Source organism: Archocentrus centrarchus, chromosome 5 (genome assembly GCF_007364275.1).
Source record: "Archocentrus centrarchus isolate MPI-CPG fArcCen1 chromosome 5, fArcCen1, whole genome shotgun sequence".
NCBI lineage: Eukaryota > Metazoa > Chordata > Actinopteri > Cichliformes > Cichlidae > Archocentrus > Archocentrus centrarchus.
The window spans coordinates 5,468,623-5,485,296 of record NC_044350.1 but is presented as its reverse complement, the minus strand read 5'-3'; the positions used below and the strand labels follow the sequence as shown (position 1 = coordinate 5,485,296).

At 40.2% G+C, this 16,674-nt stretch overlaps 1 protein-coding gene across 1 annotated transcript in view; it reads left to right on the top strand.

The window, feature by feature from the left end:
• Window positions 1-16,674, top strand: part of cntn4 (contactin 4) — a 173,623-nt gene that overhangs the window by 98,885 nt on the left and 58,064 nt on the right. Inside the window, exons 6-8 of the mRNA XM_030729479.1 lie at window positions 3,582-3,785; window positions 6,994-7,096; window positions 9,832-10,016. Of these exons, the coding sequence (XP_030585339.1) occupies window positions 3,582-3,785; window positions 6,994-7,096; window positions 9,832-10,016 (492 nt within the window). The remainder of the gene's footprint in view (window positions 1-3,581; window positions 3,786-6,993; window positions 7,097-9,831; window positions 10,017-16,674) is intronic.

Genomic DNA, 16,674 nt, shown 5'->3' with positions numbered 1-16,674 from the left:
GGGATAAATCTCAAGCCTCATCCATTTTACTGATAAACTATATATTCATTCAAAAATGGCCGCTGAAAGATAAATTGAGGCGGTATTTATTTAGTGGCAAACTGCTCACATATGGCGCACATACAATGCTCATTCTGATTTTAGATGCCATAGCAACAGTGCACATTTCTGATTGCATGTCTGCTTTCCCCAGGAAACTCACGGTAGAGTGGATGAATTATGGTCCCAGTGGGAGTGACCACGGTGTATATGCTGTGTTTTATTCTTGAAGATGCTTGTTAATACGTTTTCTGCTGAGCATTTGTCTCAATTTAAGCACTGCTTCCTCACTAAATTAGATTATTGACCAGGTTACTGGAGTCTGACAATTACTTAATTTAATCTACTGTAATAGCCACCCATTAATTATTATTAGGGGGTAATTATTATTATTTTAATAACTCCTCAACACTTGTCTAGACCATTTGCTTTTTCTAATATTTCTCTTTCTTTAAAACTTCCCATAATGCCAAATCAGAGGCCTAATGAAGCAGATAACTGCCTGAACTAAAGTCTTCTGTCTCGATCTGGCTTTTTAACGGTGAGATAAGTCTCATCAAAATGAGCCTCAGTTTCAGCCCTTTCTCAGAGGCCATTCATAAGGTTGTGTAGAAACAAGCACCAGTGATGTCTGTGACTGTGGGGCCAGCTTGCATGAATGAACTCAAAGCTAACCGTTTAAAGTAATGCCAGTTATATTGTGAGCAATTACTTGCTGGCAAGCTCTTAGATCTCAAGACCTGGAAATGCATGTTTTCAAAAACTCCAACAGCTGACATTTCAACTCTAACAGTGTGTATTGATTACAGCAGCCTGACAGGTGCTTCGCCAGAATGATGCAGAAATGATTACTCTCTTATCGATGTAAAAAAACCTTTTGCATCATAACTGTGGTTGTAAGAGCATGTCTGTCCTGTCAAAGTCTGTGTTTGTTTAGAACAAAGAGAAATGAAATGTTTCTGACTGCATAAAAAGGGGTTGGTGATTTGGGGTTTAAGATGATTTCTCTGGGCAGACAGGATACTCTGTGGTGCTTTGTTGTTTTTTTGGTTAGCTTTGTGACCCAAGTGTAAGCTTTTACCATGAGGGGCACACACTGGTGTGTGTGTGTGTGTGTGTGTGTGTGTGTGTGTGTGTGTGTGTGTGTGTGTGTGTGTGTGTGTGTGTGTGTGTGTGTGTGTGTGTTAGCTGTTTCTCAGTTGCATGTAGTAGCATGTTGCTTTAAGGGTTTTTTGAAGGGATACAAAATTGCCACAGTCTGTAATCAGTTAACTTTGATCCTGAAATATGTGGTTAGCAGTTAGCAGTGTTGCTAACAATGCGTGTAATTAAACTAGTGCTTTAACGACATTTAGCTTGCTGTTCCCTTACTAAGGGGTCACAGTAGAACACGAAGTCTGTTAAACTTCAGGGATCTCAATCAGAAAGCTGTGTGTTTCTCACTGCTCAAACACTGTCATTTATAGATAAACCTACTAGAACAGGGGTGGACAAACTATGGCCCACGGGCCACACATGGCCCTTTGGTCTTTTTAATCCGGCCCACCAAAGATTAATACAGAATTGCCCGAATCATAGTTATGACTGATGTCAAGGATTCTGAGAAATGCTACAACAAAACTAACACTAGACTTCAATGCAGTAGCAAAAACAACACAGTTCCCACTAAAAGTAAATGTAAGTTTTAACACTGTAATCCCTTTTTTATCTTTATGTTTGATATGTATGCATCTGGAGCTGGCCCGCCCTTCAAAAACTCAAGGTGGCCCCAGAGCAGAAGCATTAATTACTGCCATTGCCAAAAGTATTCACTCACCCATTTAAATCATTGAATTCAGGTATTCCAATCACCTCCATGGCCACAGGTGGCCACACCAAGCACCTAGGCATCCAGACTGGGTCGCTCTCAGGAGTTCAGTGAATTCCAGTGTGGTACCGTGATAGGATGCTACCTGTGCAGCAAGTCCAGTCATGAAATTTCCTTATAACTAAATATTCCACAGACAGCTGTTAGTGGTATTATAACAAAGTGGAAGTGATTGGGAATGACAGCAACTCAGCCATGAAGGGCATCAGCTGCATCCAAGCCTTACATCACCATCCATAATGCAAAGCATCGGATGCAGTGGTGTAAAGCATGCCACCACTGGACTCTAGAGCAGTGGAGATGTGTTCTCTGGAGTGACAAATCACATTTCTCCATCTGGCAATCTGATGGTTGAGTCTGGGTTTGGTGGTTCCCAGGAGAACAGTACTTGTCTTACTGCATTGTGCCAAGTGTAAAGTTTGGTGGAGGGTGGATGATGGTGTGGGGCTGTTTTTCAGGAGTTGGGCTTGGCCCCGTAGTTCCAGTGAAAGGAACTCTTAATGCTTCAGCATACCAAGACATTTTAGTCAATTTCATGCTCCCAACTCCCTTCCTGTTCCAGCATGACTGCACACCAGTGCACAAAGCACGTCCATAAGGACATGGATGAGTGAGTTTGATGTGGAAGAACTTGACTGTCCTGCAAAGAGTCTTGACCTCAACCTGATAGAACACCTTTGAGATGAATTAGAACAGAGACTGTGAGCCAGGTCTTCTCATCCAACATCAGTGTCTGACCTCACGGATATATGGAAGCTTGTTTCTGCCACTAAAAACTAATTTGAAAAAAAAAAATCGCCTTCTTTAACTCGAGTTAAAATTCTAAATAGCTGCAAAGACAATATCATATTAAACCCTATGGATTAAGAATGGGATGTCACTCAAGTTTATATGTGTGTGAAGGCAGACAAGTGAATACTTTTGGCAGTATAGTGTATGCCCAGAGAAACTGTTGCAGGCTGATTGAAAAGTTACCTGGTTTTCTGAGTAATTCTTCTGGGTGCAATCCTCCCAGCTGGACTGTAGTTTCTGGAAGGCAGTTTTGTGGCTGATCTGGACTAAAATGGGCATCACTCTCTTTCCCTCCTTTGGCTGAGGGTGGGGCTGAACCTTTAAACTCTACTAAGTGTAATTCTTAGTTGATTTTATTGATTTATCTATTATATGTGACTGTTTTATTTTGTATCATATCTACATCTTTCTGTGTGAAGTTGGTAGTAATATGCTATGATTTAAGAATAATAAATCAAAATGGGGGGGGATTTCTGTTCATTTACTACTCATTAAAACTTTGTGTTCTTCACTATTTTGTGGTATCTTTGTTGAAAATCTTGTGGATTCTAGGAGAGTGTCTAGGGAGCAGTAATTATTCATGACAACACAAAGCCCATCTCCTAAATCCCTATTTGCATATGCAGACCTAATCAAAATGAAAAATGATCATTAAAGTGAATCCAGATAATTACATTTGTTTGCAACCTCTCACAGATCCTGCCATCAATTTTCACCTTAGCATGATATGACTTAGTCACCATTTTCACTCTCCAGAGGTGGTCTAAAGCTTATGTCACACCGCAGCCGTACCAACCAAAATCTCTTGGTTCCCATTTACGCTTGTTGATGAGCATCCTCTGCCTCTAAATCAAGAATTCTATTTTTTTATCTTCATCCACAGATCTGATATTTTCCTGGATCTTCAATGAGTATCCGACATTTGTGAAGCAGGATACTCGTCGCTTCATCTCTCAGGAGACAGGGAATCTGTACATCGCCAAAGTGGAGCCCTCAGATGTCGGCAACTACACTTGTGTGGTGACCAACACCGTCACCAAGACCCGTGTCCAGGGCCCACCCACTCCGCTTGTGCTCCGCAGTGATGGTGAGCTCTGGTCATATGATAAAACACACTTTTATTGCAGTTTCCATTTTAAGAGCACTTTTACTCAAAAATGATGAATTTGAAATAATGTACGATTGTATTTACAGTAAGAAATAACCGTGAAAATGCTCACATTCTCCAAAGGCAGTCCTTCATTAATGTTTTTCTTGAATGTTTAGTTTAATAATAGATTTTAATGTCTGTGCTACTTTGTTATATAATTTCAAGAAAAATGCAGCTCCTTCAATATAACAGACAAGCCAGAATTGGCCAGTTTAGTGCAGCACTGCACAGGTCATAGCCATAACAGCAAGCCAACACGACTTTTTTTGGTATCCAAAAAAGTGGGTTTCAAAGAATATGAATGAAATTCAAAGGTTAATTATCTCCTCCTTTAATTTCAGCCTGTCCTTTTACATGTGGACCTAATGCTTAAGGCTGGCCTTATCAAGCCACTTCAGAGGAAAGGTCATTCTCAGCACGTAATCTAATTGTAGGCGGCTGTCCCAAAAGCCCGTTCCTTACCATATCTTACGTAATGCTGAAAAATATGAGCATGTCATAAAGGGCGTTCAGTGTGGCTTTTGTCTTCCCAATATATATCCTTCCAATTATAGATGATCTGTTGTAATAAAATTCAGTTTGAGGAGGTAAAAGCACTCTTCTTTTAACTTATATGCTATGGTAGCTTTAATATTAATGGTTTTTTCCCTTCATTATAATAACCTATGATCGGAAATAGTAGCTTGTTGTAAATTTTACTTTGTTTCAATTTGTTTCTAGTGTGGAGTTGCTTGTTTCAGTTTTTTTTTTTTTTTTATGATTTCAGAATTTTTTGTTTCTGTGAGTTTTATTTTTGTCATATGGGGCAAAAAAGGACCCAAATGCAGAACTTGATAAAAAACAAAAACAAAAAAAAAAAAACACCTTTATTCAGGTGGAATATGAAGTTCAGAAAATCAGTGACAGAATCCAAACGTCTTAAGCAAATGTATGTAAAGCATAACAAACAGGAAGAACAAAGGGCTAAGAGAAACAGTGACTGAAGGGTGATTGGGGCAGAGTGGAGACACCTGGGAAACTAAACACAGCTGAACTAAATCAGATAACAAGACACGGGGAAATGAAGACAAATGCTAATCAACATTAAACAGGAAGTAACATGAAGCAGAGACGAAAACTTGATAATGCAATACAAGGAGACACGAGGGAGCCTAGACTAAAACCATGAACTAATATGAAAACCTCTGAACATCAGAAACCAGCATTTAAAGTCACAACAACTAAAAACTAAACACATTAACAACAAACCGTATACAACATGAAGATACAGAATAGAAATGAATGAAAAACTCTGGAATACTAAGAAATAGAAAATAAGCACTAGAAATAATAAAGAGAAGAAGACAAAGGGAGACCCAACTATAAAAACCATATGAGACTGACTGTTACAGAAGTATAGAAAAGCTGGACTATAACAACAAAAACTAGAAAACCATAATCAAACAGAGAATTTAATAATAACCCTGAATTCAAAGTCCCAACAAACTAAAGCTTAAACCCCAGGGCCATGATAACGTTTCCTGTTATTATAATGTGGGGAATATTTGTTGGGGGTAAAAATTAAGATATTCAGAGCTGATATCACAGTACGGACGCAACACTTCATGTCATACAGACATCCCAGTCTCCAGAAACATAAACACCAAAGCCTTTCCAAACAACTTGAGCTGCTAGATTTGACCAAACTGACAAAGACTAAAGCGAACGATATTTCTGGTTTAGTTTAGTTTGAATTTTACACGGTATGATTTCTGTTTTTATTTCAGTTGACTAAAATGTTTCCCTTCCCTAGTTTTAGTTAACTGTTAACAGTATCTATTCGAGCTAAATGTTGATGATGCCAAATCGCAGAGCTAAACTAGTTTGTCAGTGGTTAGTCCAGTGTCTCCATGTTTTAGGGATTTCAGAGCACTTTCAGACCCTGCCTCTGCCCTTCCTTTTTTTTATTATACATTTATTTTACCGCAGCAGCACCAACACATGGAGTCAGCTCTACCTCATGTTCATGAAGTGGGGCTCAGGTAAGGGGCTGCAGGGTGGGGGTTCAGGTTGGCACATTAAACATGTGTCCCCCACGAAAGGTTATGGTATGAGACAATTACCCGTCCACTTCCACCTGTCTGCTTTAATGTGGGTGATAGTGCTGTGGTTAAATTTCAGTATGTGACAGTTGTGATAAGGATCTGAATTAGCTTTCACAGTCACTCAGGGAGCTATCCTGATAACACATGCCTCACCAAATCAACGAGATGAAATTGGCCTGTTTCCTCCATCTCTAGAGCTATTTGTGCAACACAGCCCCGAATTGCAGCAATGGGGGGAAAACCTGTTGTTACACTGGTGGATGACAGAACCTTAAAATGCCATTTCGTGCACCCAGGCTGAGCGTCGGCAGAGCTGGGAGAAATGACAACACGGCAAATAGCAAATCCATTGACGTAATTTACCTTAGTGTCATTTAAGGGGAAAGAGTAAAATCCACAGGTGACTTTTTTTTCTATGGGTGTTAGACACTCGAGTGTCAAACACATCTATACCAAAGCTAAAACAGCAGAAAGTCCACATTCTGCCTTCTCCTCTGTCTATCCAGAGATTTTTAGCATGCACGGCAGCAATATTATAATCCACCAGAGCTGCTTCACCAACAGTGAATGGGATGCTTTGTAGACACAGTGGCAGCACCCAGGGGGATTTTATGGGCCCATTTTCTGGTTCATAGCTGTTAGCAGTACAACAAGATGAAACTCATCTGGATGTTAAAGCTCAAACCGTCTATGAATTCTCAGTTTTTTGTTTTTTTTTTCCCCATTAAACATCAGTGTGTCACATGTCCACATGGGGAGATGTGTTTTGTCTTTTTTTTTTTTTCTCATTACATTCAACAGGAGAGCATTCGTGACAACACTGAGAGCAGTGCTGGTTTCTGCTGCGCAGCAGTGGAAGTTAAAAGAAAGACTTCAGCGTACGGTGAAAAGAAAGCTGCACTTGAGAAATTTTTCTGTTGTTGGGCAGCAAGAGAAGAAACCTCAACTAGTGTTTTTATTTTATTTATTTATTTTTTTGCCTGACTTGTTAAACTTGATTTAAAAAAAAACAAAAAAAAAAACAGTCTTTGCACTAGCACTCATTTCCGTTTCTCTTTCAGGTGTTATGGGTGAATATGAGCCAAAGATTGAAGTTCAGTTTCCAGAGGTTGTTCATGTTGCCAAAGGATCCACTGTAAAACTGGAATGCTTCGCTCTGGGAAAGTAAGCCCACTTTTAGTGCAGCTTCAGCATGCTAACAACCATTTAAAAGAAATATGTTAGAAGAAAAAGTTACTTTTTCATGCGCTTTGCTGCTTAGCTGCAATCCTTATGTGTTTCAAGCCTGGCTGTAATTAAAGAGCAGTGTTGTGGTGTAAGGATCTTTAGTTAATATATACAGGTTTGGAACACACTTTACTACAGCACAAAGCACAGGTCTATGTAAGAAGCCTAAAGTAAAAAAGTGTGAACAGTTGCACTAAACTCCAGGATGTTCAGCTTCACAGTCACAGAGAACAAAACCTCCCTTAAACTTTCCATCAGAATTTCCTTTAGTGGTCATATTTGTTGTTTTCTCCTCTCAGTTTTGCCTCTGTCCACCACCAAAGTGGATTTTAATTAAAACAATCAAGATGTTGATTGACTTTAAGCGTTGATGCAAGTTAATTGCATTAACTGAATAACAGCCATTTTTATACACAGTTCGCCATTTTCAGATATGTTTAGACAATTGACTGATAAAGAGCTGCGTGGCCAGGTGAGGCCTGTTTCTTGACTACTTGATGACCAATTAAGCAGATAAAAGATATGAAGTTGATTTAAAGTGCTGAATAGATTTGGTAGCTGTTCACTGGAACTCTCAATGTAAAGTCCAAAGAGATGTTGATGCAAATGAGGGAGGCCATCATTAGGGTGAAAAAAATAAAATAATTAAAAAAAAACTAGCAAAAACTTTAGGAACAGCCAAATCAGTAAACTGATCAGATTTTATAAAGAGGAAATGCACTGAGCAAGAAGAACTGAAAAAGCTATAGTGGATGATTGCAGACTTTCTTCCATGGTTAAGAAAACCCCTTCACAACATCAAGCCAAATCAAGTCACTCTCTAAGAGATAGATGCATCATTTTCAAAGCCTATAATCAAGAAACACCTTCATGAATGGAAACACAGAGGGTTTACAACAAGGTGCAAACTACAGTAATCTCAAGAACAAGAAAAAGAGATCAGACTTTGCCGGAAAATATCTAAAAGAGCCTGACCACCTGAATGTGGGAAAAGAAAAGTATGGAGAAGGACAGAAACAGCTCATGATCTGAAGCAGATCACATCATCTGTCAAACATGGTAGAAGCAGTGTTATAGGATGGGTATGTATGGCTGCCAGTGGAACTGGGTCACTAGTATTTATTAATAATGATGTGACTGCTGGTAGAAGTAGCAGAATTCATTCTGAAGAGTACAGGGCTATACTCTCTACTCAGATTCAGCTAATTACTGCAAAAGTGCAAAGCATGACTTTGTTGGGAAACACTTGGTTTGCACACATCTCAGGAGGGATTTTGGCCCACTTCTCTTTACAGAAACTCTCTAAATCGTTTAGGTTTCTTGGCTGCTGCTTGGCAACTCAAAGCTTCAGCTCCCTCCACAGATTTTCTGCAGGACTGATGTCTGGAGGCTGGTTAGACCACTCCATGAACCTTGATGTGCTTCTTCTTTAGCCACTCCTTTGCTGCTCGGCATTATGTTTTGGGACATTGTCATGTTGGAAGACCTTTCCCTGAATCCAGTGAAGTCATCCTGCATCCTTAGCAGAAGAACAGCCCCAAAGCATTATGTTTCCACCTCCATGCTTGACTGTGGGCATGTTGTTCTTTGGCATCAGTAATAAAATGGCCGAGGGAAATAATCAAATAATTCTTTCCCTCACTGTGTATGACAAAGGCACCAAGGTAAACTGCATTTAGGTCACTCGCCTAATGCACTTGTTTTATTTCAGTGTGAGGGTCTGTCATTTATTGTCGACAAAGTTTCTTTCCTCTCAATTTTATTGTATGCATCTCCTCACATACATGGAGTACAGTCGAGGTGTGTGTGTGTGTGTGTGTGTGTGTGTGTGTGTGTGTGTGTGTGTGTGTGTGTGTGTGTGCAATAAAAGTTTCCCAACAAGTGTTAAATCATAAAGAGAGAAAAAAGGATGGATGCCAGTGAAAGTGTCATCATCTGAGCTTTTCAGTCGTCAGGTGCTGAAATCAAAGAAAGCTTTGGCGTAGCACCTTCAAACACCTCCAAACTGCCAATCAGCGCACTAGTGCTGATGCCTCGTGTATTCACAGAACAATACAGAATTTAAGTGAAAAGGTCAGCCTGTTACTTTGTTCTGTGCTCACCAATATCCAATATCAGACCAAATACCAAATCAGTGCAACCCTGACACTTGAACACAGTACAAAGGACAAAACAGAATTGTAGTAGTTCATGTACATAATACACGTATCTAGGTAAGGAATACTAATATATACAATGTGCTTGGTTTGAAGATTTGAAATCCAGCACATTCTGTTATTAATTTTGTGGTGCAGGAATTATGTAATGAGTGCATTTATAGGGTAAACCATGTGAATTTGATCAGTAGTGTGGAGTATGCGTTTGGTGAGTCTCGCGTATTTCAATTGCATGATTTGAAGTTATTCTGAGTACAATGTCCACCAGTCTTGCAGATTACTGTGTGAGTGCAGTATAACTCACTCTCACAGTAATCACACTGATATAGAAAATATATTTTTAAGCTTTCAAGAACACCTTGTCTGCAAATAATTGTTGTATACATTTTCAACAATCTTGCGGCTCACATTCTAATTGAGCGTTATAATTTCCATTAAAAGTAATGGTAAATATATAGAAAATGCTTTGTATCTCAGTTGCCTATCACTTTCAAACTTCTCTGCTTCTCTTCACAGCCCAGCACCTTCTATAAGTTGGAGGAGAGTTGACAACGTCCCATTTCCTAGGAAAGTGGACATGAGAAAAGCCAGTGGTGTCTTGGAAATCCCATATTTCCAGCAGGAGGATGCCGGCACGTACGAGTGTGTGGCTGAAAACTCCAGGGGAATGAACACAGTGAAAGGAAAGCTCTCTTTCTACGGTAGGTGATCCAGTGGTGCATGAATATTTGACCACCGTGCACCACATCTGTCAGACCTGCTCAGACTGAAAGGCAGCAAAAGCAGACACAACTTTTTCTTGCAAAGCCGGCAGCGGCAATCACCAGCGGCTTGGCATGGCATGCATGAGGAGGGAGGTTTGTTTTAAAGGCACATCAAAATGATTAAAGGCCGTCAGCCACGGTGCCTTTAATATTTTGATCCAGATTAAAGGGGTGATGCGGATGAGGCTGAGCCCTTGGATACGACCTTGTTGGTGAGCCTAGTATTGGGTTTCCACCAGATGGCATCATGATTGACATCCAACTTGACTGGAGATCAAAGCTGTTAAATGTACTATACATAGGCCAGTGGCACACATGTCAGGGACTTAATCTGCACAGTAGCATCTGGATCAACTGGAAAGGGGTTAGGAGATTTCACTCATTGTTGCTGGTAGTCTCACGGTTGAGTTCAGAAGAAGTTAAGATAATCAAAATAAGGAATTAATTTTGGAATTAAAAATCCGGATTTAAATCCGATTGAGATGCTTTTGGCGTCACCTTAAACTGGCAGTTCATGCTCGAAAACCCTCAAGTGTGACTGAATTAAAACAATTCTGCTAAGAAGAGTGGGCCAAAATTCCTCCACAGTGATGTGAAAGACTCACTGCCAGTTATCGCAAACTGCCAAGGATGACACAACCATTTATCAGGTTTAGGCGGCAGTTACTATTTCAAATAGTGCCAGGTAAGTTTGAACAGGGTTTTTCCCACAATAAACAAAATCATCATGTAAGAACTGTATTCTGTGTTTACACAGGTTATCTTTCTGTAAAATTAAAAGGTGTTTGATGATCTGAAACATGTGTGACAAATATGCAAAAAAAATAAAAGTAAATCAGGAAGAGGGCAAATTTAAAGATAACTTTTTGCAAAGAATTTATTTCTTTGCAAAAAGTATATATCCATCTTTCTCTATGCTTAATCGTGTTCATTTCCTCCTTTTGCCTGAAAAATTATGAGTTTTGTGACTGATCAAAGCTGAAACTTAGGGAGAGAGTATTATCAGTCTATCCACAGGCTCAGAAAAAAGGATTCCAGTAAAAGTCAATTTATGTCCCTACAGGACACACAGGAATATCTGTGTCCAGGTAACTGTGTGAACCCTTTCAGGGGCCAAAAAGGTGTAAAGGGTGCATATTTGCACTATTTCTTCTAGATTTTAACACACAGTATCAGAAGGCAGTCTGTGTTCTGTCAAATGTAAAAAGAAATAAGGTTAAAAATAGTTTTACTCTGAGATTGTAAGGCTGTACTCAATACTTAAGTCAAATGAAAAGCATGTAATCCATTCTGACAAGTTTCATTCTGCACCCATCTCGGGTATTAGCGGCGCGGTGGTTTTCTCCAGGTGCTCCGCATTCTTCCCACAGTCTGAAGACGTCTGTTAGGAGTATATGAATAAATAAATATGGAAATATACATTTTAATGAAGGGGGAACCCCTTACCAAATTTTTTTACCTTTTTTTAAAAGTTCTGTTTTTATACTGTTGTAAAGACTGGTCCCTGTAAGTCTCTGCAGTTCCATGAAAAACTAAGCACACGCCATGATTCAATAGCTTTTAGAACCACCTTTGGCAACAGTAATTTGAGTAATCATTTTCTTTATTTCTTTGTTGTAGAGAAATATTGACCTGCTTTTCTTTACAGTGTTGCTTCAGTTCATTGAGTTTTGCAGTCCAACCACAGCATTTCAGTCGGGTTGCGGTCTGGAGTTTGACTGGGCCATTGCAGCACCTTCATTCTTTCCTTTTTCAGCCATTCTCTTGTAGATTTCCTGATTAGCTGTTGGAGAGATGGCCTCACATCTGACTGTAGAATAGTTTGGTAAACAGAGGCGCTCATGGTCAACTCAGTGACTGCAAGATGCCCAGATGCCGTGGCTAAAAAACAAGCCCAAATCATCACCCTTCCACCACTGTGCTTGTTTGTGCTGCTATGCTGTGTTTAGTTTTCACCAGATTTGGCGCTGGGCAGGCCAAACATCTCCACTTTGGTCTGGTCTGTCCAAAGGATGTTGTCTTGTGGTTTGTTCAGCACCTGACTGCTGGTAACCATCTAAGACAGTTGGTAATAAGATTTTTAATTACATAGATAAAACGGTGTTGTTACCTTCATGTTTTTACTGATGTTTTGGCCAGGATACTTCATTTCTGCCGAGGTGTTTGAGGCTCTTTACTTATGCTTTGAACATTCTGTGGATTTTCCTCCCACCTTGACATCTCTCTGTTTTCTTCCATCTTATTTTCTCCCCTTCCAGTCCTGCTGTGTCAGCCGTCACAAATAACTCATTTGAGGCATTAAACAATTTGCCATTATTTATAACAGCCTTGGAAGCACTTAGCCTCCCTCACTCTAACGGCCCAGGAGCACGCTGTGATCCACCGTGGCTTGATTCGTCCCTCTGAGCCACCTCTCCTCTCTCAGTTTTGATGCCTTTTGTCAGTCCCTCCGTCTCTCTCACCCCTGCTGTCTGCAGCCAGGTGATAAAAATCAGTAATCTTATTTTGAACTCCCTTTGAATTAAGCCTTTGAGACATTCGTCAGCAGTGAAAGCCAATGTGGGGATCGATAAGGGTATCTCTTGTACATCTAAGCAAGCTACAGTGGAAAGAGCATGGCTTTGTGTTAGACAGGAAGGAACGTTACTTTATGGAGGCACATTGGTCACACTTTTAATACCACTGTTGATGTACTAAGAAACAGAAATACGGCTTTGTTTGTCTCACTAATACACAGAGAACATGAAAGAGCCGTGTTTTTTATTAAAACAGTATTTTTACATCACTTTTTTTCCTCTCTTTGATGTATTTGAGTGAATAAACCATTTAGCTTCAGGTGAAAGTAGATTTGCAAACGTAGCTGCTTCTAGCCACCGTTTTCCTCCTTATTAGTCATAATTCTGTATTGGATGAAGTTTTTAACAACAAATCGGAGCCAAAGACGAGAAGGTTTGTTAAATTTCCCCTGTGAAGAAAGCGCTTTGAAAAGAAATGGGCTTTTGCTCACTTGCTGATGTCAATATTACTCAGAGGGGAAGTAAATGCAGAACTGTGACAGGTTAGTTTCCCTGTTGTGTTCCCATTTGTGTTTTTGCTGGCTTACTGCTGCATTATCTCATAGTGATTCCACTGATAAGGCAAATTCCCATCTTTCCTCTGCTTCAGCCTCTCGACATCGGACCTGATTGCATGCGTGCTTAGCCCCGGTGCGGGCTGGGATGGGCTGCCTGCTTTCATTTTGCAAGCGTATTCTGAGGGTCGATACATACGCAGCAGGTGAGGCATAGAGTGAGGGACCCTGACAGCGAGGGGGGAAAGAGAACAACGATGACAACGTGGCCCCGAAAAATGCAGTGGCTGGCACAGCCCAGTCTGGAGTAGCATGAATGGATGTCAGGCTAAATAACTGGTGATGGTGACGTTTATAGAAAAGCTAGTTTCCTGTCTTTCCCATTTGTTCCAGCAGATGTATAAAGGCACACAGTGCAGTTGACTGAATGCCTACAAAGCTTGTACGGTGTCAGTATAAATATAGCGATTGTGTACTTCCTTCATACTTTTCTGTATAGAGCAAAGAATTTTAAAAATGGTCGATTTCATCTTCTGCACAATATCATGAAAACATTCAGAGAATCCAGAGAAATCACCTGCAGGAAATCAGGCACAGTTCTGTGGTGGAAATCACTCCATGGGCTCAGGAATATCTCTTTGTTGAGCGTCCTTATTGGCTTAGGCCTTCCCGTGTGTGAGTTTTCATGGCCCAGTGTCTGCGTGGGTTTCCTCCCACTGGCCACAGACATGCTTGTTCAGTTAACCGGTGTTTCTAAATTGGCCGTACGTGTGAATGTGAGCGTGAATGGTTGTCTATGTCTCTGTGTTAGACCTGCAGCAGACTGTCAGGGTGACCTGTCACCCCACCTCTCACCCACTCTCAGCTGGGATAGACTCTAATGCATAGAGGTTTTGAAGCTACATAGGTGACATCTTTTTCAGGCCTTAGTCATTTCAGCAAGACAATTCCAAACTATATTCTGCACACATTCCAAAAGCAGGAGCTAAACTGGCATGCCTTCAGTCCAGACCTGTCACCCACTGAAAACATTTGGAGCATTGTGAAGTGAAGAAGATATCCACCAAGGCCCAAACTGTTGAGCAGATAAATGCTTATTCAGCAAGAATTTGAAAACATTTCACTTGCAAAATTAAATCAGTTTGTCTCCTCGTTTCCCAAATGCTTACAGAGGGTGAGTAACAGAGGTGATGCCACACTTTGATACGTCTCTTGTGGAGTATGCGGTTTAGCAGCAGTGGTATGTTCGTGCTTAAAGTTGGCATGTAAGTGCAACGTTCAAATGTAACAAAAAAGGGAAAAAAAATATCCATCCATCTTCTTCCACACATCCAATTCAGGGTCACGTGGGGGCAGGAGCTTATCTCAGCTATCACGTGGCGAGAGGCAGGGAACTCTCTGGACAAGATGCCGGGGCTAACACGTAGAGAAAGACAACCATTCGGGCTCACATTCACACCTGTGGCCAAATTAGAATCACTGATTAACCTGTATGTCTTTGAACTGTGGGAGGAAGCTGGAGTACCCAGAGCCCACGCAGGGACAGGGAGAACATGCAAGCTCCATACAGAAGGGCCCCAAGGGACCAGCGGACTCGAACCCAGGACCTTCATGCAGTGAGGTGACAGTGCATATATCCAGTATAAATGCTCTTTTGAATGAATAAAAAGCATTTAGGTAATTATATAAAAGGCAAATCCTTTCACCTCCTAGAGTTTAGAAGCTTTATGATACAGTGAATAAAATAATATTAGAATCTACCGACTGAGTAGAGCAGAGTGGGCAACATGTGTGAAAGACTTCAAATTAAGAGTTAGAATATATATTTAAAAAATTAATAGTGATATTTTTGTTTGCTTTTTGTCACTTTAACATTTGAGCCATTTTTACTACTTTACAATTAAGAAGAAGAAGAAGAAGAAGAAACAGCCTTTATTGTCCCACAGAGGGGAAATTTGGGTGTAAGAGCAGCCGCAGTTATTATAAATATAAATAAAGATATAATAATTCACACTATTAAGAAAAGAATATATATAAAATCAACAAACAATATTAACCATTAACAATATTAAATGCAGAGTTTGAATAATCAGCTGCTCCATGTACATTTTACAGTGTGTAACTTTGTGTGTTTACATTACTATTGAAGTGTTACTTCAGTAAAGCAGCTACACATTTAAAAAAAAAAGAAATCACTGATATTTGGCCCCGTTGTTGTAATAATGTATTCCAAGATGAATCAATACTTTGGCAAATCAATATTTTGCCGCATGCCTATCTGAGAATAATGAATCTTCTCTGAAGCGGCATAAATAACAGAATATTCATCTTCCAGCAGCTTTTAGTTTAAAAGAAATTTATCTTTTTTTCCCAGATGCACTGATGGCAGCAACACTGCCTCCATACAAGTCAGATGTTAACAATCTCGGCCAACCTTGTGCTGCAGCCTCATATACCAGAATGATCTTAGAGACCTACAGTGTGGCACGTGATCCACAAACACAAATCGCTCTTTCATGCTGGATGAAATTTGTGCAAGACTCCAACATAACGAAGCAAGACCGCACAAATACCCCCCCCCGTCACCTCATCTACCTCTTTTTATCAGCCTTCTTTGCTCTCTGTTTCTAAACACCCACAAACACACACACACACACTCACGCACACACACACACACACTTCAAATACACACTGAATCTGTAATGCATGGAGATAGTGGGATTTGCAGCCACTGAATTTCTCCTGTGTATCACGCTTTATTCGAAGCCAAAATACTGTACAGCAGAAGCCAATTAGAACACGATTTGTACTGTAAGGGAAAAGGTCAGTCCCTGACAGTGACATTAGGTAAGATCTGTGGAATGGAAAAGTGTGGTCAGCCATTCCTCTTGTCCTGCCACTGGCCTTGTGTGATATAGGATGATAGTGGCTCGACTTACACGGGCAGAGGAATGTACAGAACATTACACAGAGAAAGCTTTAAAGATCTAGTTTTATGTACCCCTTTTTCAGCTTAGTCATTAACTAGCCCTGAGTTACTTGCATGACACAGCAAGAATCAATTCTCCTTCCGTATAATTATACCATTATTTACCGAGACTGTATTGAATGGAGCGTTTTTATGGTGCCAGTACCTACCCTAATGAATATGGATCTGGTATTCATCCCTTTTGTTCAGGTATATGAGCACTAGGAAAGTAAAAGAAAGCATCAAAGGAGAAATTCAGTGATCTTTGGCTGTGAGCAAAGGCAGTAGATGCATGATTCAAGGTTTGTTGCTACAACTCAACAAAGAAAAATGTTATCGTTCATTAACTGACTTGTGGGCCAATTCGTAAACAGACTCAGGAAAAAATAACAGTAGCAGAGAATGGTGTTACTACACCTTAACACAAGTCTCTGCCTATATTTATATGTATATATACAGTACTCAATGGCCACTTTATTAGATACAACTGTTCAATTGCTCATTCATTCAGGTATCTATTCAGCAGCAGCTCACTGCATTTAGGTAGGCAGACATGG